The sequence below is a fragment of the Peromyscus californicus genome, unplaced genomic scaffold (genome assembly GCF_007827085.1).
Source record: "Peromyscus californicus insignis strain IS unplaced genomic scaffold, ASM782708v3 Scaffold_3__1_contigs__length_106647218, whole genome shotgun sequence".
NCBI lineage: Eukaryota > Metazoa > Chordata > Mammalia > Rodentia > Cricetidae > Peromyscus > Peromyscus californicus.
In genome coordinates this window covers 48,309,660-48,333,170 of record NW_026294551.1, presented here as the reverse complement: position 1 = coordinate 48,333,170, position 23,511 = coordinate 48,309,660, and the positions used below count along the sequence as shown (strand labels likewise).

Below are 23,511 nucleotides of genomic sequence, written 5' to 3'. Positions count from 1 at the left end.
AATCTGACACTGAAGATCATGAGCATGACCAGTGCTCTAAATGTTTGTTCCCTGCCTTCCGCGGGGTAACCACTGAATCTGCTCCATAATCTTTTGCTTTTCTTTATATTTTTTTTCTTTTTTTCTCTATATTTTTCACACAGATTCCAAAACAATAAATTTTTCTACTTAGCTCTTTTCATAATTTAACAGAAATGCATTTATTCTATAATTTATTATGTTTCTAAGCATAATTTATTATGCTTTGTCCATGTAGTATATAGTTCATTCATTTGAAACATGCATGGCATAAAATGTACCACAATTTATCTACCTGTTCAAGGGTATTAGGATTCTTTATTGACTTTTAGTTTGATCAATATTGCTAAGAACATCCTGAATCTTTAGCGTTTTTTTTTTTTGGAGCCCATGGATAAGAATTGTTTCTCGGCCGGGCGGTGGTGGCGCACGCCTTTAATCCCAGCACTCGGGAGGCAGAGGCAGGCGGATCTCTGTGAGTTCGAGGCCAGCCTGGTCTCCAAAGCGAGTTCCAGGAAAGGCGCAAAGCTACACAGAGAAACCCTGTCTCGAAAAACCAAAAAAAAAAAAAAAAAAAAGAATTGTTTCTCTGCACTTTGCACAGCCTTGGTGCAGGGAGGAGGGGCTTGAACCTGCCTCAACTGATGTACCAGCTGACTCCCCATGGAAGACCTTGCCTTGAAGTAGGTGGGAATGGGGGGTAGGTTAGGGGGAAGGCTGGGGGACAGGAGGACAGGGGAATCTGTGGTTGGTATGTAAAATGAATAGAAAATCTCTTAATAATAATAAAAAATAAAAAATAAATTTCTCAGTAAGGATCTGCCAGATTCCTGAACAGAAGCAATAGAGAAAGGACACTGTACCTCTCTAAGTTCTAATAAAGGAAGTATGGTTTCTCAAAAAAAAAAATTGTTTCTCTGGTATATATACCCGGGAATAAAATTATGGGGTCCAATTACTTTTCAGAGCTGGTGGATCAATTTATGCCCCCACCAGTGTTCCTGTCTCAACACATACTCCTGAAGTCTTGATGTTCTCCCAACTTCCATCAGCATTCCTGACTTTGGGTATCTCTGCTGGTGACCGTAGGGAAGCTTTCATCTTTCTCAGCCAGAGCCATGCCCTCTTAAATGCCCCAGTGAATCTCCAGAGGTGTTCTTCTGTACCCCTGTAGCCCTAATTGAACACTCTGAGCACCAGGGAGGGGAGGAAATGTCAGTCATGACGGTCTTTTCATGTGTCCATCAGAACCTCAGGACCCTCCTGCGCATTTGTTTCTTGTGCTCCACCCCAAAGTGCAGCCTAAAAGCCTTGTCTCCTGAGGTGACTGAAGGTACCTAACAATTTTCTCATCACCCCCACAATAGCCTTTCCTGCTTCTCAGGTCAACACAGTTGCCTCTACTCTGTGGTCCACATGACAGGACCAGTTACATCAGAGAATGTACCTCTGTCAGAATCTGATAGGGTTCTGCAGACAAAGTACGTTCTCACTGACTCAGACTCTCAGGGCTGCTGTCCGGGAGCTTTCTGCATAATGAGTTCCCCAGGTGACAGGCACGTTCCAATTGGGGAGCTGCTGCTCTGGGGACTGCTAGAACAGAGGTGAGGCCAAGGTCATCTCCAGGCAGCTTCAGCCACCCTCCCAACAGCTCTTCCAAGAAGATGCGGCATCTTCCATTCTCTTTTGCTCTTTCCCTACTTCTACTGCCTCTCACAGGGTAGAAGAGAGACTGAGAAGAGCTGCCTGCCAATAGGGCCTGGCCAGCTACAGAGTGGTATAGTTTTCTAATGGAATACTATTTTTCTTTGTAAAAAAAAAAATTATTTTAGGGCCTGGAGAGATTCAGTACTTAAGAGCACTGGCTGCTTTTCTAGAGGATCCAGGTTCAATTTTCAGCACCCAAATGGCAGTTCACAACTGTCTCTAACACCAGTTCCAAGGGGATCCCACACCCTCTTCTGGCCTCCATGGACATTGCATGCATGTGGTGCACAGACAAACGCAACCAAAACACCATGCATACAAAAATAATAAAGTGCTCAAAATATTTTTTAAAAAGTTATCTTACAGCCCGTTGTGGTGGTTTAACCTTGAGGCCAGCCTGCTCTACAAAGCAACTTCCAGGACTGTCAGGGCTACACAGAGAAACCCTGTCTTGAACTCCCTGCCCACCAAAACAACAACAACAACAACAACAACAAAAAACCAAAAAAAACAACAAAAAACCAAAAAACAAAAAGTTATCTTATTTGTTTTCATCTTATGTGTATAGGTATTTTGGCTGCATTTTTTTTTTTTTTTTGAGAGAGCGTTTCTCTGTGTAACAGTCCTGGCCACTGCCTGGCTGACTGCTTGTATTTCTGTGTGCCACTTGTGGGCCTGTGGAGGAGCCAGAGACATTGGATCCCCTGGAATTGGAGTTACAGATCTTGTGAGCTGCCCTATGGGTGCTCGAAAATGAACTTGGGTCCTCTGGAAGAGCAGACAGCGTTCTTAACTGCTGAGCCATCTCCCCAGCTCTGCTTTTCTAAAAGATGTATTTTACTTTTAATTTTGTCTGTGTTTCTGTGTTCTGGGACATGCACGAGTGTAGTGTCTGAAGAGGCAAGAAGATGATGTCAGCCACCCTGGAACTGGAGTTACAGGCTGTTGTGAGCTACCTACCCACATCCACAAATCTACCAATAAAATTGTTTGAAAATCTTCAATAATGAAAATGTTTTTATCTTTAAAAAATTAACTTGTGGCTGGGCATGGCAGTGCACTCCTTTAACCCCAGCATTCAGGAGGCAGAAGCAGATCTCTGTGAGTTCGAGGCCAACCTGGTCTACAAAGCCAGCTCCAGGACAGCCAGGGCTGTTACACAGAGAAACCCTGTCTCAAAAACAACAACAAAAATAAATAATTTTTTTTTTACCTTGTATGAGTGTATGGTATGTGTGTGTGTGTATACACGTGTGGAAGCCAGAAGAGACCGCTATCACTGTCTCCCTATTCCTTTAAGGCAAAGTCTCTCTCTGAGCGTGAGGGTCATGTTTTCTTAACTAGGCTGGAAGCCAGCAAGCCCCGGTATCCCTTGCTTGTTATGCGGACGGTAGGGTCCAAGTTCTGGACTTTTTGATTGTGCATCAAATGTTAAGTGCCAAGCCATCTCTGCAGCCCACATTTTATAGCTGTGACATGATATGATATGATTATATATGGTGTTAGTGTACACAGGCCTTTTGTACTCTATCACTGACCTAAAATGGTATACTGTTCTTTGGCTTTTTGAACAGGGTCTCATGTAGACTGGGCTGGCCTTGAACTTGGTATGCATTATAGGATGAACTCATTTTCTAGCTTCAATATCCCGAAGGCTGGATTTACAGGCCTAGGACACATACTCAGGGTTAGAGATAAACGAAGAATTGAGGGTGGAACAATTGAGGGGGCTATTCACAAAGCTAATAGAAAATTAAGTAGCCAAGGTCAAAGTGGTCTAGTTGGTCATGATCTCAGTTTGATTCTGCAAGGGGGCTCAAAGTCTTTATTGCTTGAGGGAAGCAATTGGGCTCCCTTAAGACAATTATTCCTGCTGCAGCATAAAGCTTTATCTATGCAGATAATTGCCCCTAGCATATGTAGAGGAGGGAGTCTTGTCCTTTGAGGCCTAGCACTGCTTCATAAAAGTATTTATTGATCAGTCCTGCTGTTCCAGGAACGCAATACAAAACTGACGGTTTATGTCAGCTGAAGCATCTTTTGGGCAGTTTTGAACAGAACATTGTAAAAGTTGACAATCAAATGCCTAAAGGTGATAGATACAAAATGAAGACAAGATGCCAGGATTTTATCCTTTTACTTTCTGAGTCCAAAGAGGACCCAGTGCTTTTTAGCCAAAGGAGTTGCCTTTTAAAAAAGGGTTTATTTTTATGTGTTTGCTTGCATGTTTGTGCACCACATACAGGCCTCATGCCTCCAGAGGGCACTAGGGACTTGAGTTGTAACTGGTTTTGAGTCACTATGAGGGTGCTGGGAATCGAACCTGGGTCTTTTGTTAGAACAGCCAGTGTTCTTAACTGCAGGGCCATCTCTCCGCCCCCCACCCCACCCCAAAGCTGTTTCTAAGTGTCAGTTATTACTATGATTTTGCCCATCTCACAGGTGTATCTGTAACTACTCAATGTGTCATCACAGAGACTTGCCGTACAATAAGTATTAATTGTCACCAAACCCAAGATTCTCCTTTTCTAGCCCTCCTTTTCCCCGCCCAAGCCTAGAGAGTATGATTTATTAAGCCTGGAGCGAGATGAAGAAAACTACTTATAAAAAAAAGTTTCCAGTTAGCTGGGATCACACCTGTAATCCCAGCACTGAGTCAGGAAGGCCATGGCAGGAGGATGGTCCCGAGTTCGCGGCCAGTCTGGATTCCACAGCCAGCCTGGACAACAGTCGAGCTCCGTCTTAACCAAAACTAAACGAGAAGCAACCAAACAACAACAACAAAAAAAGGCCAAGCTGTCCAGCAGACTGGTGAGCACGCCTTCCCGATGGGTCACCGAAAAGGACTCGGCTTACGACCACGCCCCCACGTTCCGGTGAAAACGGGCACCATACCCCAGGTATCGCGACAGTTCCTTTTTCCTTCAGCCTAGACCATAGGTCTCGCGAGAGTGGCTTGTCCAATCACGGCGCGGAGTGGCTTCACAAGATGGCGGCGCGCTGAGAGCGTAGCATCTGCGTTTCTAGGCGCTTGGCTGTGTGAGTGGGTTAGGATCCTGGGCTTGTGCAGGCCCCAGCCGTATACGCCGTCCGGCTGCTACATTGGCCTACGAGGTACGTGGTTCACACATCTCTTATCCGGTTGTGCTCATGAGTCGCTTAAGCAGCGGCTCACCGGCTTTTATCCTCTGGTTCTCGGCTCCTCAGGGGACCCGGGGCGGGTGTGTGAGGGCGGTAGGGTGGGTAGGTGGGAGGAGTTGAAGGAGAGACCCCCCTTTCCCCCCACGAGCCTAGGCTGATGTTTAGAGAGCGCTGAAACCCAGGCGGGAAGAAGGCGTGGGTGAGCCAGCGAAGTGGCAGGACTCGAGTAAAAGTCAAATTTGTAACGGGGGGCATGGGCAGAAAACGAAGGTGTCGGGGTCGTGGTGGGAGGCCTCTGTTGAGTTTGTTGTTCTTTTTAAAAACACGTGTTCATTTGTTTTTACTGTATATGGATGGATGTTTTGCTTGCACGTTATGTCCGCACCATGTGCACAGTGCCGACCGAGGCCAGAAGAGGATGATTCCATGGGACTGAGTTACACATGGTTGTGAGCTGCCATGTGGGTGCTGAGAATCGAACCCAGGCCCTTTGGAAGGGCAACCAGTGCTCTTAACCATTGATCCATCTGTACAGCCCCCAGAGTTTGATGTTCTAAAAGCCAAATTTAGACTATCCTATAGGCTGTGCACTAGAAGAAACGGTATTTGAAGAGGTAAAAGTCAAGAGGAACCAAGAAACATGGAGTGTTGAAGATGAAGAAGGCTACCTTCAAGATCTTTGGTTTTTGGACTCACTCAGATGAGCCTTTTGTTGTTGTTGAGACTCAACTGGGCTGCCCATTTAGAAAGAGAATGTTATGTTTCAGTGGCTCATACAGTGGAAAGTATTTCATAGTCATTTGCTTCATGGTGTTGATGACTGAACCTAGTGCCTTGCGTGTGCTAGGCAAATGGTCTTTCACTTTGAGCTACATCTCTAGGCGACTTCATATTCTTCCCAGTCAACAAATAGTACAGCACCTATTCTCACAGATCCTGGTCATGTCTGTCCCCCGAATCCCCCCGGCCCCCAGACAGAGTTTCTCTGAAGCTTTGGTACCTGTCCTGGATCTTGCTCTGTAGACCAGGCTGGCCTCGAACTCACAGAGATCCTCCTGTCTCTGCCTCCTGAGTGCTGGGATTAAAGGCGTGCGCCACCATTGCCACCGGGCTCAGATCCTCTTTTAAGCACTGAGGTACCTCAGTGAACAAAGTTTTTCCTCATGGAGTTTACTTGTAGGGAAAAATTTAAAAACTAAAGCAAACATTTATGAATTGTCACGTAAGTAAACTCAAAAGACAGGAGTTAGGAACGTGATAGTGTGTGTTCAAGTCACTGGATGTTTTAGTAAGGTGCTCAGGAAAGATACTAATGAGGTGACATTTGACCAAAGCCCAAACAAGGTGGGGATATGTTCAGTGTATGTACATTTCAGTGGGGAGAGCAAACCATGACAGTTGAATAGCAGCAAGTGCAAGTTCAGTATGATGGTGCACTCTGGAATCACAGCACTTAGGAGGATAAGGAATTTATGACTAGCCTTGGGTATATAGTGAGTTCCTAGCCAGCCTGAGCTACTGGAGACCTTGCCTAAGAGCAACAAAGGCAATCAAAAGACAAATACAAATGGATAGCCCTAAGGCATGAGTGTGCCTGGCTTGTTCGGAAATGGCTAATAGTTCAGTGTGGCAGGAACAGAGTAAACTGGGTGAGAAGTGATAATACTGGTGCTAGGTAAGAGCTGATACCCAGTTGACTTTGAGGAGTGGTATAGATAGCTAGCTAGAAATCCAGAAGTTAGTTTATCTGGGGTGTAGCAGCTCCTTGGTAGAGCTTGTGTGAGACACTGGGTTAAATTCCTAGTGAAAAAAAAATTTTTTTTCCCCAAAAGTTAATGAAAGGAGTGACTTTATTGACTGCATCTGTTATGACCGAATAAATAGTGTAGAAAGTGACCTGCACATATGTTCAGAGTACACACCTGTCAACCATGCCCTCTTTAATGGGTTATAGAGTCCTATGTATCACTATCTCTTGAACTTGTTAGAGGAGTGCCTTTCTTTTTGTTGCTCTACGGAATTACATGAAAAAAAAATTTTCCCTTTGATGTTCTTGGGGCCTGGGGCCTATCCTCAGTTTCTGCTCCTTTTAACCAGCTCTGTAAGAGGCTTGTGAATCCTAGGGAGTAAACACTGCTTTATAGTGAGTTTCCACCTTTTGTGGAGACTGAACCTGGGACATTGAGTGCGTTGGGCAAGTGCTCTAATGATGAGCTGTATCCCCTTAGTGGGGAGGAAACAGGTTTATTGAGGGACCTGCATGTGGCAGCAAGTTGGACTTAAGAGCACTGCTTCCTTGCCTTACTATTTGTGTGTGTGTTTGTTTTAGAGGCAGGGTCTCACACTGTAGCCCAGGCTGGTCTCAAGCTTACTGTGATCCTCCTGCCTCTGCCTTGCAAGTACTGGTATTGTAGACATGTATGTACTCCTGTCCCCACCAATGCTTTTGAAACTAAATATGCTGATTTCCTGTATCTCTCTTACATCCCTTCTTCCCTCTCTCTTTAAAGATGGCTCTAAGCAAATCAATGCATGCAAGAAATAGATACAAGGACAAGCCACCTGACTTCGCATATCTGGCATCCAAATATCCAGATTTTAAGCAGCATATTCAGATAAATCTGAATGGGAGAGTAAGGTAGGTAACACATGAAAAGTTATTAATATGCATCACTCTAATGTGATCTGAGTGGACTTGATGTGATAGGAAGCAAGCTAGACTGACAGAAGACCTGAGTGTTAACCATGTGCATTTCATGGAATATCTTATATGACCTTGGACAAACCCAATTATCCATCCTGGGGGTCAAGTTTTTAGATCTATCAAGTCTGAAAATTGGAAAGTCTCTTAGTGGCCAACTTACTGCTTCTACAACAGAGATGCCAAAGTAACTGAGACTAGGATTGTACTCTGTGTGATTAGTGCTCAGTGAATGACAAAATGTCTTGTTATGTGCACACCTTTAATCTCAGCACTTGGTAGGCAGAGGCAAGCCTGGTCTATAGAGCTAGTTCTAGGACAGCTAAGGCTACACAGAGAAACCCTGTCTTGAAAAACCAAAAAAAACCAAACCAAACCAAACCAACCAAACAAACAAAAAAAACACGTTAGTTTTGATGTGAAGTAGGAAAGTAATAACTAGAATGTTAAAGCTTGCTCCAGGGATATAGCTTAGTTGTTATAGAATTGACCTGGCATTCATGAAACCCTGGGTTCTATCTCTAGCACTGAATAAACAAAGTGTGGTGGAGCACACATCTGTGATGTCAGCACTTGGGAGGTGGAGGCAGGAGGATCAATTCAAGGACATCCTTAGCTACATAATGATTTTGAGGCTATTTGAGAGTATCTGAAAAACAAAGAAGGGCAGAGATTACGATAATGGTATGAGAATGTGAGAACGTAAGTGTGTTATACCTGAGGTGACAGATGCACAATAAGACCAGGCCAGGCTAGTCAGCAAGTAATCTTAGCCACCAAGCCGTCTCTCTAGCCACCCCCACCCCAACACTGTTCTTCAGACTTTTATTTCATAGTTTTATATATTAGTCAACTTTCCATTACTTTAGCAAATAGAAACCAATGTAGGAAGAGAAGAGGTTGGTATTGCCTTGTAGTTTTGGAGATTTTACTCTTAAGATAAGGTGGCTTTGTTGCTGAGGCAATACATAGTGACTAGATGTGCCTAAGGAGCAGTACACCACATAGCCACTGGGAAATGAGAAGAGAAGGGACAGGATCTCATAGCCCATTTGGAGGCATGTCTTTAATGACTTAACACCCTCCCACTCTCCACCTTGTGAAGGTTCCAACACTTCCCAGTTGTGCCAAACTGGGGACTAAACTTTTTTTTTTGATCTGAGTTTGAGACTAACCTGGTCTTCAGAATTCGTTCCTGGGCAGCCCAGGTCTATACAGCTTTGGATGTCTTGGAACTGACTGTGTAGACCAGGCTGGCCTGCCACCATACCCAGTCTGCAAAGTTAGTTTTTTTTTAATTTTATTTATGGTTAAGACCACTTACTGATTTTTTGCAGGTTGGGGGTAAGGATGGGGGATAGGGGGTGTTGAGACAGTGAGACAGGGTTTCTCTGTGTAGCTTTGGAGCCCTTCCTGGAACTCACTGTAGCCCAGGCTGGCCTTGAACTCACAGATTCGCCACCACCGCCGGCCAACACTTACTGCTTTTACAGAGGACTTGGGGTTTGGTTCCCAGCACCCACTTGGTAGCTCACAATAGTCTCTAATTCCAATTCCAGATGATCTGATGCCTCTTTCTGGTCTCTGAGAGTAGTATACATATGTGGTATACAGTCATGCATACATGCCAAAATGCATACACAAAAAATAATTTTTTACAAATAAAAGTTTTTTTTTTTTTTGGTTTTTGTTTTTTTTTTTTTGGTTTTTCGAGACAGGGTTTCTCTGTGTAGCTTTGCGCCTTTCCTGGATCTCACGCTGTAGACCAGGCTGGCCTCGAACTCACAGAGATCCGCCTGCCTCTGCCTCCCAAGTGCTGGGATTAAAGGCGTGCGCCACCACCGCCCGGCAAAAGTTTTTAATTACATTTATTTATTCATTCGTGCATTTGCCTGTATGAATGTAGTCATGTGCCACAGCATGTTTGGAGATCAGAGGAGAACTTGTGTGTCCTTCCAGCAGGTGAGTTCTGCGCTTCAAATTTAAACTGTCAGGCTTGGCAGCAACTGGCTTTGTACACTGAGCCTTCTTGCTGGCCCTTCAAAGTGTATATTTTATAATAGAGATAAGAATTCCCCTGGGCAATGGGCAAAGGACACCTTGGTGGTGGTAGTGTTCTTATATCAGTCGGGCAGAGCAGATAGATGATAGTCCATTGTTCATCCTAGCTTGATGCCTGACTTGGTGGCCAAAGCTGTTTCATGTAGGGCACATTTAAAAAAAAAAAAAGAATTAAAATTATTTTGCTTCACAAATGTGCCTATAAAAAAGAAGACATGGGGCTGGAGAGATGGCTCAGGGGTTAAGAGCACTGGCTGCTCTTCCAGAGGACCAGGGTTCAATTCCCAGCACCCACATGGCAGCTTATAACCGTCTGTAACTCCAGTTCCAGGGAATCTGGGACTCTCACACAGATACACATGCAGGGAAAAAATAAAAAATAAATCATTAGAAAAAAAAAAGACATGGCCGTCATTAATATTTTCCTTAATTTTATTTATATATGACCGTGTGTTTGTGTGCCGTGGTACATATGTGGAGGTCAGAGAACAGTTTTCAGGAGTTGATCTTCTCATTGTGGCATCCAGGGGTTGGATTCAGATCCCCAGGCCTGTGTGGCTGGTGCTTTTACCCTATCTCTGGTTCTCTGGTGTTGGGGAGCTCAGGCTAGGGCAGTTTTCTTTAAAGTTGAGAGTATTATTTGTGTGTGTGTGTGTGTGTGTGTGTGTGTGTGTGTGTGTGTGTGTGTGTATGTGTATGTGTGTGTGTGTATGATGTGAGCGTGTGCAGGAGTATGCTGCTGCATGGACTTTGTTTTGTTTTTGTTTTTTTGAGACAGGATTTCTTGTTTTGGTGCCTGTCCTGGATCTTGCTCTGTAGACCAGGCTGGCCTTGAACTCACAGAGATCCTCCTGGCTCTGCCTCCTGAGTGCTGGGATTAAAGGCATGTGCCACTACTGCCCGGCTCTTTTTTTTTTTTTAAGGAAAGTGGATGGAAACATACTTGATTTTTTTTTTTTTTGGTTTTTTCGAGACAGGGTTTCTCTGTGTAGCTTTGCGCCTTTCCTGGGACTCACTTGGTAGCCCAGGCTGGCCTCGAACTCACAGAGATCCACCTGGCTCTGCCTCCCGAGTGCTGGGATTAAAGGCGTGCGCCACCACCGCCCGGCGGAAACATACTTGAAAACAAGACTGGTCATGTCATATCCTGTTTTTTTTTTTAAATGTCTACTAACTTTTTATTTATTTATTTTATTTGTTTTGGGGGGTGTTTTGAGATAGGGTTTCTCTGTGTGTAGTCCTAGCTGTTCTGGAACTCACTCTGTAGACCAGGCTGGCTTCAAACTCAAAGAGATCTGCTTGCCTATGCCTCCCGGGTGCTGGGACTAAAGGCGTGCGCCACCACCGTCTGGCCCTACTAACTTTTAAAATTTTTGTTTATTTTTAATTTTATGTTACATGTATGCCTGCATGTGTGTCTGCACTGCGTGTTCCTGGTGCTGGTGGAGGCCAGAACAGGGCTCAGATCTGCCAGAACTGGAGTTACAGATGGTTGTGAACTGCCATGGGGTTGCTGGGAATCAAACCCAGGTCCTCTGGAAAAGCAGAGCTATTGAGCCATCTCTTCAGCCCTCCAGAGGACAGCTTTTGAGAGTTGGTTCTCTACTCCCATCATTGCTTGTGGAGGACTGAACCGAGGTCATCAGGCTTGTGTGACAAACGCTTTGTTTTGTTTTGTTTTTTGAGACAGGGTTTCTCTGTGTAGTTTTGGTGCCGTCCTGGGTCTCGCTCTGTAGACCAAGCTGGCCTTAAACTCACAGAGATCCGCCTGGCTCTGCGTCTCGAGTGCTGGGATTAAAGGTGTGGGCCACCACTGCTCAGCTGTGACAAATGCTTTTACCTGCTATCTTGCTGGACAGTATATTTATTTTTACAGAACAAAGAACACAATTTATGGTGGCTGGAGAGATGGCTCAGTGGTTAAGAGCACTGACTGCTTTCCCAGAGGACCTGGGTTCAATTCCCAGCACCCACATGACAGCTCACAACTGTCTGTAACTCTAATTCCAGGGGATCCAACACCCTCACATAGACATACATGCAGGCAAAAATGCTAACACACATAAAAATAAAAACTTAAAAAAAACCCCACAATTTATATTATGCTTCATGCATGCACTATCATGTATGGCATATGCAGAAGGGATTTGTTATATATAGGTATAGGAGATGGGAGAGCTGCTCTCCTGTGTCAAAGACCTAGCTGCTTCTAGCAGGACTACTGCTTTCCTGCTTGATTAGGTCAGAGGTCAGGATTCCCTGTATTGATAAAATGTTCCTTTCCTTTTTCATGATTCTATTTACCTTTTTTCATGATTCTTTCTGTCTGTCTGTGTGTCTGTTTAGGTCTTTTGGGACAGGGTTTCTTTGCTTAGCCCTGGCTGTTCTGGGACTAGCTCTGTAGAGCAGACTGGCCTCAGACCACAGAGATCTACCTGCCTTTGCCTCCTGGTATGCACCACCATCCCATGATTTGATTTTTAGTTATGTGTGTGTATCTGTGGGTTTGTGTACATGAATGCGTTGCCTGAGGAGGCCAGAAGAGGATGTCAGATTTCCTGGAGTTGGAGTTACAGATGATTGTTAACCAACCTGTACAGGTGCTGGGACTGAACTCAGGTCCTGGAAGAGCAATGCACACTCTTAATTGTCTTTCCACTCCCCAGATTTATGTTTGCTTGCTTGCTCTCTGTCTCTTTGGAGACAGACAGGGTCTTGCTGTGTAGCCCAATCTGACCTTGAACTGTTCTTCCTTCCTTAGACTCCTGAGTTTTTTTATTAATTTATTTTTGCAGTCCTGGGGTTCAAACCTAGGGCCTCTTGTATTCTAGGCAAATTAGATTTTCTTGAGGCAAGATCCTACTAGCTCAGAGTGATCTGAAACTCATTCTGGCCTCATCGGGCCTCAGATTCACTGAGATCCTCCTACCTCAGTCTTCTGAGTACTGGGGTTACAGGCTGGTTACACACCCAGTGCAGGTACTTCATTTTTTTTTTTTTTTTGTTTTGTTTTGTTTTGTTTTTTCGAGACAGGGTTTCTCTGTGTAGCTTTGCACCTTTCCTGGAACTCACTTGGTAGTCCAGGCTGGCCTCGAACTCACAGAGATCCGCCTGGCTCTGCCTCCCGAGTGCTGGGATTAAAGGCGTGCGCCACCACCGCCCGGCCAGGTACTTCATTTTAATAGTGTCAGTTTATTTATTTTTGGTTTTTGGAGATGAGGTTTCTCTGTATAGCCTGGCTGCCCTAGAACTCATTCTGTCCACCCTGCTGGTTGTAAATTCACAGAGAACCACCTGCCTCTGCCTCCCTAAACGCTGGGATTAAAGGTGTGAGCCCCCTCTTTCCAACACCATTTTAATCCTTTTTAAAGAAAAAATTTAATTGCTATTAAATTTTATTAAAGAAAAAATTTAATTATATGTATGGGTGTTTTGCCTGCATGTGTGCCTGTGTACCCTGTGCATGCAGTTTCCATGGAGACGAAGAGGGTGTTGGGTCCCTTGGAACTGGGATTGTGGGTGGCTGTGAGCTGTCACGTGGGTGCTGAGAATTGAACCCAGGTCCTTTGGAAGAGCAGCAAGTGCGCTTAGTGGTTGAGCCATCTCTTCAGGTCCAAATATTAGTCTTAAAGAAGGCATTTGACAACCAAAGTTTTAGGTAATTTTCTAGTTTTACAGAGACTGAGTCTCCTTATCTAAATGTAGGTAAAAGAATATAGTTTTGTATGGCTTTCGTAAAGGTTAGTGATAATTTATACACAATGATTAGCATATTATAAACATTTGATTAAGGGTAGATATCCCCTATTGTTAGGAAGCCTGATAGGGTTGAGATGGCCATTATTGAGGATGTGATGATGTCTGTTTTTTCCTACCCATCACTGATTTGTTAAAATTGTATCAGATCATTGTAATTTAATTAGGTTTTGCTTTTTCATGCAAACAGCCTGCTGTTTGTTTGAGCTCTGTTAGTTGATCTTGAACACAGTGTGACATTTAACTTTTCTGTTTTTAAACCAAAGACCAACACTGAAGGTTAGTTGTACTTGGTGACTAGTGAAAACTAGTATCATCTCATTGATGATCCAGTGACCCAGACCAGGGTTGCAACAAAGCTGACAGGCTTTGGTGTTTATTGACGCACTTGAGGATCAGCTTCTGCCGTATTAGAATGATTGTTAGGTCATCCTTGAATAGTGGAAATGCATATTCTAAAACTCATCTCCAATGATGATACAAATAAAGTAGTCATTTGCAGCAGAGTGGGGATCATTCTGGGGTAATCAGAAGTCTGTTGACAATAGGCTGTTTTGTGAAGCTGCATGTGTTAATTAAACAAACAACAAGGACTGATGGAATGAATAAATGCTAATTTTCACGTGAGAGCTAATTTTAGTTCCCCCTGTGATCTTGGAAATGAGAATAAAAACAGATCTTGCCTGTGTTCAGGTTTCACAGTGTCCCAGGGTGCTAATGTGACCTAGATATTTAAGTAGTGAAGTTGGGTGACTAGACTTTGCCCTACAAAGGATTTCCAACACTTGGATATTATCTGCCTTTTCTTAGAACTAAAAAATGAACAGTCAATTTTGTTACTAGAATCTAAGAATCTGTTTTCATAGGTTTCTGTTTATTCCCTTCATTGGTCTTCCTTCTGCTTCATATGCAGTGTTTTTTGGTGATAGGTTATAGTTCCTCATTAGTAAATCATGTGCTGTAGTCTATTAGAATGAGAGAGTATGTTTGTATGTTTAGGGAGTCTTGTTTTGGAGAGTCTTGATCTGTATCTCTGGCTGCTTGGGATTCACTGTGTAGACCTGGATGGCCTTGAACTTGAAAAGATCTTTCTCCCTCTTAATTGTGATTGCAGGTATATTCTTCCATGCTTGACCATAGATTTTAGTTTTATACAACTGAGGGTCAAACCCAGGTTTCCTGTGCACACTCGGTAAACACTGTACTGCTGAGCTATACCCCTAACCCTGTGTATTTGTAGTGTGTGGGGTTTCAGAGAGAGACAGGGAGGTACTTTTCCAATAATAATTTTTTTAATTATGTATAATAATATCATTTCCCCTTTCCTCTTTTCCTCTCCTATGCACCCTTTGCTCTCAAATTCATGGCTTCTTTCTCTTTAATTGTTGCTGTTGGTGGTGATAATGGGGTGTGTATGTGGGGTGTTTTTTTTTTTTTTTTTTGGTTTTTCGAGACAGGGTTTCTCTGTGTAGCTTTGCGCCTTTCCTGGAACTCACTTGGTAGCCCAGGCTGGCCTCGAACTCACAGAAATCCGCCTGGCTCTGCCTCCCGAGTGCTGGGATTAAAGGCTGTGCGCCACCACCGCCCGGCTTTTTTTTTTTTTTTGAGACAGGGTTTCTCTGTATAACAGTCCTGTCTGTCCTGGAATTCACTTTGTAGACCAGGCTGGCCTCAAACTCACAGAGATCCGCTTGTCTCTGCCTCCTGAGTGCTGGGATTAAAGGCATGCTTCAATATGCTGAGTATAAAAATGGAGAAAAATTTTTTTAAATTTTTAAATTTTGTTCCTTTTTTAAAAATAAAAGATTTATTTATTTATTATGTATGCAGTGTTCTGTCTGCATGTATGCCTGCAGGCCAAAAGAGGGCAACAGATCTCATTACGGATGATTGTGAGCTGCCATGTGGTTGCTGGGAATTGAACTCAGAACCATTGGAAGAGCAGGCAGTGCTCTTAACAGCTGAGCCATCTCTCCAGCCCACCCCCCTTTTAAAAATAATTTATTTAAATTTGTTTTATGTGCATTGGTGTGAAGGTGTCAGATGTCCTGGAACTGGAGTTGCAGGCAGTTGTGAGATGACATGTCGGTGCTGGGAATTGAACCGGGGTGCTCTGGAAGAGTAACCAGTGCTCTTAACCGCTGAGCCATCTCTCCAGCCTCCTTTTTTGTTCTTTTTTGAGACAGGGTTTCTTGGTGTATTACTTGCTGTTCTAGAACTCGCTCTGTAGACCAGGCTGGCCTTGAACTCCCAGAGATCCACCTGCCTCTGCCTCCAGATTGCTAGGATTAAATATACCTTCTAGACCACTTAATGGAAAAAATTACAGAAATGCATCATTCCTAGATAATATAATGACCATACTGCATGTATAAAAGGAAAAAGTTGGGGATTGGAAAGATGGCTCAGTCAGGAAAATGCTTGCTGTGCAAACATGCTGACTGTCTTAGGGTTTCTATTGCTGTGAAGAGACACCGTGATCACAGCAACTCTTACAAAGAAAACATTTGGTTGGGGCTCACTCACAGTTCAGAGGTTCAGTCCATTATCATCATGGTGGGGCATGGTGGTGTGCAGGTAGACATGCTAGAGAAGTAGCTGAGAGTCCTACATCTTGCAGGCAGCAGGAAGTGGTCTGAGTGTCACACTGAGCAAAGCTTGAGCATAGGAGACCTCAAAGCTCACCCCCTGGTGACACACTTCCTCCAACAAGGCCTCACGTACTCCAGCAAAGCCACACCTCCCAATAGTGCTACTCCCTTTGGGGGCCATTTTCTTTAAACTACAGTGACCTTAGTTGTTCCCCTACTCTCCTTGTAAATGCCTGATGCAATGGTGTATTCCTGTAATCCCCCTGCCTGAGAAGCAGGATTCCCGAGTCTTGAATTCCAGGTTCAGGGCCAGCCTGGAAGAGTGGTGGCTTTCTGGCACAGTGCTCTTTCAGAACATGGTCCCTGAGTAGCTGCTCAGCCTCGGAAGATTTGTAGCTGTCCATAGGTATAAAGAACTTGTGTCATTTGGTTAGTTCATATTTCTTTCCCTGAATTGTCATTTTGAAAGCTAGTCCTACTAAGTCCCCTGGATTTGCAGTCCTCGATTTTCACAGCTCTACTGCACAGTAACATTGAGAAGTTATAAGGCAGTGCTTAGGTTTCTGGGTATGCACTTCAGAAAACACTTTCAAATTTTGTTTTAGGTGTTTCTAGGTCATTAGGTTTCCTTAATTTCTAAAATTTTTTTTTTTTTTTTTAGGTTTTTCGAGACAGGGTTTCTCTGTGCAGCTTTGCGCCTTTCCTGGATCTCGCTCTCTAGACCAGGCTGGCCTCGAACTCACAAAGATCCGCCTGCCTCTGCCTCCCGAGTGCTGGGATTAAAGGCGTGCGCCACCACCGCCCGGCAAATTTCTAAAATTTTTACATTTCAAAATGTAAGACTTAGCCGGGCGGTGGTGGTGCACGCCTTTAATCCCAGCACTCGGGAGGCAGAGCCAGGCGGATCTCTGTGAGTTCAAGGCCAGCCTGGGCTACCAAGTGAGTTCCAGGAGAGGAGCAAAGCTACACGGAGAAACCCTGTCTCGAAAAACCAAAAAAAAAAAAAAAAAAAAAAAAGTAAGACTTTACACATAGTATGATGGGATATTAGATTAGTCAGTGTATTGGAATAAAATGTGAATATATTTAGTGTCTTACTTGACTGAATTTCTGAATGTGTAAGATAGACTTTTATTTCTGTCAGGAGTTAAATACAATATTTTGTTTGTTAAGTCTTGTGTTTTTTGGGGGGAGGGAGGGAGTTGATTTTATTTTTTCGAGACAGGGTTTCTCTGTAACATCCGTAGCTGTCCTGGAACTCGCTTTTTAGACCAGGCTGGCCTTGACCTCACAGAGATCCTGCCTCCTGAGTGCTGGGATCAAAGGCATGTGCCAAACCAGGCCTGGTACTTTTTTGTTTGTTTGTTTTGTTTTGAGTCAGGGTCTCTCTGTTATGTACCCTGGCTGTGCTTTGGAACCCTGTGTGTAGACCAGGCTGGCCTCAAACCTAACAGATCTGCCTGCTTCTGCCTCCCAAGTGGGGAGATTAAAGATATGTGCTATCACACCTGACTGAACATTATGCTGTTTTTTTTTTTTTTTTTTTTTTCCATTTTTTTGAGTGAGGTTTTGAAGAATTGTGTTAGGGTCAATGATGTTGGTGATAGTGAAAAAGAAAAAAAATAGCTAGCACTGAGCAGTGGTGGTGCACGCCCTTAATCCCAGTGCTCAGGAGGCCGAGCCAGGTGGAGCTCTCTGAGTTTGAGGCTAGCCTGGTCTATAGAGTGAGATCCAGGACAGGCACCAAAACTACACAGAGAAACCCTGTCTCGAAAAAACAAAAGAACAAAAAAAAAAAACAGAAAAAAAAACCCCACTTAGTATCAAGAGCTGTATTCTTTTCAGAGACTGTCACATGGCACTGATGTTGGTACTCTTACCCTTAACAGCTGAGAGAAGTGTCAGCATGGCTTGAACAGAGGCACTCTTAACCTCTGTGCTGTGGTGCATGTGGGGATGCAGCCATTCTGGTGGATAACTACTGATTTCTCATAGACTCTGAAGGTGTCCAGCACCCCTGTGTGTCTGCTGTTGTGCCGAATGTTGAACGTTAGGAACTTCAAATGGACATTGGGTTGCTAGTGTTGCTGCTTGATATGGCAAGGAGCTAGTGCAGCCCAGTGGTACATACTAATCACTTGGTCTTTGTCTCTGCTCCTCAGTCTTAATTTCAAAGACCCTGAAGCAGTCAGAGCTCTGACTTGTACTCTCCTAAGAGAAGACTTTGGACTTTCTATTGATATTCCTTTAGAGAGACTAATTCCCACAGTTCCCTTGAGACTCAACTATATTCACTGGGTAGAAGATCTGATTGGGCACCAGGATTCTGATAAAAGTACTCTTCGAAGAGGAATCGACATAGGTAAGTTTAGGGTTCTTCTTTTGGGGGCTGAAAGTAATTTTCTTTTTTTTTTTTTTAAGATTTATTTATTTATTATGTATACAACATGTATGACTACAGGCCAGAAGAGGGCACCAGATCCCATTACGGATGGTTGTGAGCCACCATGTGGTTGCTGGGAATTGAACTCAGGACCTCTGGAAGAGCAGTTAGTGCTCTTAACCTCTGAGCCATCTCTCCAGCCCTGAAAGTAATTTACATAGGTATTGCATTCAGACTCCTTCTAAGCTCTTCTAGTAGTTGTTGGGAAAGAAGCTTTTACCTGTTACCTGTTAAACTGGTTTCTCTTGGAGTGTCCATGTCAGTTAAGGGGCAAAGGGGGTAAGAGAAGTGTGGAAGGAGAGAGAGGCTCTTGTCTACTTAGCTTTCAAATTTCCACCTTAATGTCTGTTTGTTGGGCATTGTCTACTCTGTTATTAAACAATTCTCTATTTTATTGCTGTTATTATTATTATTATTATTATTATTTTTGAGACAGGGCTTTTCTGTGTCACTCTGGCTATTCTGGAACTCACTCTGTAGACCAGGCTTTCTTCAAACTCACAAAGATCCTCCTGCCTCTGCTTCCTGAGTGCTGGGTGCTTTGCCCCTGGAGTCCTCCTTTTCTCGTTCTTGATCTTCTCTTCCCATATTTCTCCTTCTGTTTCTTCTCTCTGTCTGCCAGCCCTGCCTATCCTCTCTCCCGCCTCATCTCTTTATTAGACCATCAGGTGTTTTAGACAGGCACAGTAACACAGCTTCACAGAGTTAAACAAATGCAACATGAAAGAATGCAACACATCTTTGCATCATTAAACAAATGTTCCACAGCATAAACAAATGTAATACATCTTCAACTGATATTCTACAACAGCACTTTTTTCTTTATTTTTGATGAGACTGCTGATCACAAAATCTGTGTTGTTTTTTTTTTAAATGATAGAATCTTGCTAGTCTCACATTCCCGAATTCCAGAAGCCCTCCCACTCAGCTGCCCGTGTAGTGAGGGCTAAAGGTGTGAGCTAGCGTACTCACTTCCTGTTGTTGTTTCTCTCTGAAACATCACTTTTTCTTTTGAAAATTGGTGGCACTAGGGTTTGAACTGGCTTTGCTAGGCAAGCATTCCACCACTGAGCTGCATCCTCATTCTCTCTTTTCCCTTTGGAGTTGGGATTTTATTCTGTTGCCCTTTCTGGCCTCCAGCTCCTCTTCTCAATCGATCCTTTTGCCTCAACGTCCCTACGTTCTTCACGACTGTGGAATTGTAGATGTGTCCATTGTGTCTGGTGTCCTTTCATTGATTTTATTTTTTATTATTTGTGACTTTTTTTGTAAGGTTTATTGATTTGTTATGTATACAGTATTCTGCCTGCATGTGCACTTGCAGGCCAGAAGAGGGCACCAGATCTAATTGCAAGTGGTTGTGAGCCACCATGTGGTTGCTGGGAATTGAACTCAGGACCTCTGGAAGAGCAGTCAGTGCCCTTAACCACTGAGCCATCTCTCCAGCCCTATTTGTGACTTTTTGACACAGGATCTCCTGGAGCTCAGCATGTTCTTGAACTCCTGATCCTATCTTTGGCACCATCTGTGAGCTTCCTATGGGCTTCCACTACTGTCCATCTTCACTGCCACTGTTCCAGTCTAGTTCATCATCATCTCTACCATGTGTACAGAACAGCTTCTCAGCTGCTTTGCTGACATCTCTACTCAGTTGCTCTTACATTTCATTGTTGGCACTGTGTCCAGAAAATATGTATATGTCCACATCTGATCACATCTTCTCTTAGTAGTTCCTTATATTGCTTTTGTGATAAATACTTTTTTTCTCTCTTTTTTGAGACAGTGTTTCTTTGTATAGCTCTGGCTGTCCTGGAACTTGCTCTGTAAATCCGGCTGGCCTCAAACTCACAGGGATCTGCCTACCTCTGCCTCCCGAAGTGCTGGGATTAAAACCTTGACTTGGCCCATCAGAATTTCTGTTGTCTGATTCTTACCCTCTTCTCTGGGTTCTCTAAGCCTCAGCTTACATGATTTTTTGTTTTCCACACTTGTCTTCTAGACCTTTAGTCTTTTGTATATGTTATTTGCTGTGCCTCAGACTTCTCCCGTCTTTGTCCTGTTGGTTCCCATTTATATTATACTTGTCAACTAAAGCCTGCTTTCTCTGTAAAAGCTTTCTCTGACTTTGCAATCTATGAAAGGTTGTTTCTTGGTTATAATACTAGACTGCCACTAGATTGCAAACTAGTTAAAATAATCTCTCAAGGCCTAGCGAAGTTGTTGGATAAAGGCATTCTTTTGACATTCAAATTCTAAGTGCTTCATGTGATCTAAGCACTGGAGACCTGGTGGAGTTCACTTAAAGCTCTTAGTTTTTGTTCATGGTAGAAGATGGCTGATGGTCTTAGAAGGCTAAAAGCTTGTCTTGAAAAGTGTGGTAGCAGGTACTTGTGATCTCGGCACTTGGGTTATGACAGAGCATGATGGCAAGTTCCAGGCCAGTGTTGGCCCGGGTTACGCAGTGAGACCATAACTGGGGAGGAAGTGGGGAAAAGGACCCTAGCCTATTTGGTGCTAATTGCATTTCAATTATGCCCCAAACCCCCTGAAGTAGCACTTGGGGATACACGAGGTTAATGGATTTTAGCTCTTCGCAAGGGGCAATGCTTGCTGAAATCATATTCTTTCTAATTAGGGTTCTATATAAATTCTTCCCCCAGACTCCATCAGTTTGCTCTAATTCTGTGACTACGCTTTCCATTTTTATTTATTGTTATAAAGATTATTACCCACTTAAAATCTTGTTTGGTTTTCTGAGGATATCAGAATGTCAGGATGCAAGTTTCTTGGTCTTGAGGATTAGAGAATAATTTTAGGAGGGTAAGGGGATAGTTCTTTTACTTGCATTTTATTTTTCCCCCTTTGATACAAAATTAAAAAGAAGGTCCCATTTTTTTTTTTCTTGAGAGGTGAAAACATTCTAAATGACTTTAGCTCTCCATAATGCCCAGGCCTAAACGATTGACTTTTGAGGAGCTGGGTATCCTCATCCCTTTCTACCTCCCAAATCCCCAAGGAGGTGTTTGCCTAACAGCATCAGGACCAAGAGACAATAACTGTGGCTGCAAAGAGGTTAAGGATTGCAACCATTAATTTTGGTCTCTGTTTCCCAGCCTGTTGAGAATAGGTCGTGAGGATGATTGGGTGAGTGGGCTTCTGGGTTAGGAGCACCTTCAGAACCTGCAGAGCTACAATAGAATCAGTTTGTGGTCAGGGGAAAGCAGCCCTGGGAGTGGGTTCAGGCTGTAGCCCTCAGGAGAAACCCCAGCTTTCCTCCCCTTGGATATACTCATTGGGATCTAATTGGTCAAGATTTGTTAGTAAAGGCAGCATTTGGAGGGGAAAGTAGACCAGTCCAGGGTAGGGGCTCTTCATGTAAATTTAGGGACAAATATTGGCTGTTGAAGCTGATTCCCCCCTCCCCGATCCCCGCCATGAAGCCCTGGTTTCTCATTATGTCTCTTGAACCTGTGCTAGGGCTAGTCAGTGACTGACATTGTACACAACCACAGACCACAGGGAGTCGGGCCATTTGATGCCATGGAAATCACACGCACACACACACATGCACGCACGCACGCACGCACGCACGCACGCACGCACGCACGCACGCGCGCGCACCCTTACTTCTGCTTTTCAAGAATAAACTGTTTATCTGCATATTTTCTTAGTTTTCCTCTCTTTTCTTTGAGGCAGGGTCTCAGATTCACAGTCTTCTTGCCTCTGCAGCTTATGTGTTGGAATTACAGGTGTGTGACGCTATGCCCAGCTTATTGATTTGTTTTAAGATACTACTGTGGTGTTTTAATAAGTAACATTGCATTGAGGAAATTGTTTTGTATGGGACATAAAGACTTTTATAAGCAAATTTTATAAAATAAGGTATTTTGGCCACTTTAGGTTAATAAGCTGTGCTTTCCTGGGCCTCCAGTTGTCTGTACTTCATTTACACACAGCATAGAGGAGTAGGGCAGGAAGGTTTCTGTCCTCTAGGAAGTTTGTACTTAGCGGTCAGACTCAGGAGTGCAATGAGGAGCAAGCCCAGTAGCGCAGAATAGCCTCATTTGTGAGTTCTACTGTGGAGACCTGAAAGAATTCCTAAGAAGAAAAAGGATTTTATTGTTCTCACCTTCTGCGCTCATATGTGGAATGTGCTGGATTTTTATTTACTAGGTACCGGGGCATCCTGCATCTATCCCTTACTTGGAGCAACCTTAAATGGCTGGTATTTCCTGGCAACAGAAGTGGATGATATGTGCTTCAATTATGCAAAGAAAAATGTGGAACAGAATAACCTATCTGATCTCATTAAAGGTTGGTTCTTGTGAATAAATAGCCCCTCAAGCTTTGTTTATTAAAACTTCTCTAATTTAAAATGTCTTATTATTATCTTCTATGGGTTTTTTGTTTATTTGTCATGAGACAGGGTTTCTCTGTAGCTCTGGCTGCCCTGGAACCCACTTCGTAGACCCGGTTGACCTTGAACTCAGAGATCCTCCTGCCTCTGCCTCCTGAGTGCTGGGATTAAAGATGAGTATCACCATGCCTGACTTCTTATCTTTTGCTTAAATGTATAGCCTTTAAACTTTAAATAATCTGGTATATTGTAATTGGGTTTGATGCCAGAATTAACTCAGAAGGAATGTAGTATTATAGTTGATACCCATTATTTCTATACTTGTGAATTTGGCCTGTGTTTTGTTACTGTTCTATTGCTGTGATGACATGATGACCTATGGAAGAGTTTATTTGGGATGTACAGTTTCAGAAGGTAGAGTTCATGACCATAATGGTGGCCAGCATGGTGACAGGCAGGCAGGCATGGTGCTGGAGTGAATCTTGAGAAACAACTGCAGTGGTTGATATAAGTCTTTTGAAACCTCAGAGCCCACTGTCAGTGACTCACCTTCATCTGACAAGGCCACGCCTCCTAATTCCTGTGGGGAGGGAGAGGGCCATTCTAATTCAAAATATCACACCTTCTAATTTAGTTAGTTAAGTAGATTTTTTTTTTCCAGTAGGTAATTCTTAAAAATTTGCTATGTTGATGCCAGGCAATGGTGGCTCACATCTTTAATCCCAACATTCAGAAG

General features: G+C 43.6%; 1 protein-coding gene and 1 non-coding gene across 2 annotated transcripts in view; both read left to right on the top strand.

Moving 5' to 3' along the window:
* Positions 1–4,705: 4,705 nt before the first annotated feature.
* The window catches only part of Mettl16 (methyltransferase 16, N6-methyladenosine), a 62,955-nt gene continuing 44,149 nt past the window's right edge, over positions 4,706–23,511 (top strand). The window contains 4 exon segments of the mRNA XM_052756066.1: positions 4,706–4,840; positions 7,377–7,504; positions 18,138–18,337; positions 22,592–22,732. Coding sequence (XP_052612026.1) covers positions 7,377–7,504; positions 18,138–18,337; positions 22,592–22,732 — 469 coding nt within the window. The 5' untranslated portion in view covers positions 4,706–4,840.
* Positions 9,641–9,783, top strand: LOC128123573 (small nucleolar RNA SNORA48). Its single transcript, XR_008222748.1, has one exon. It is a non-coding gene; the product is annotated as a small nucleolar RNA SNORA48 (small nucleolar RNA).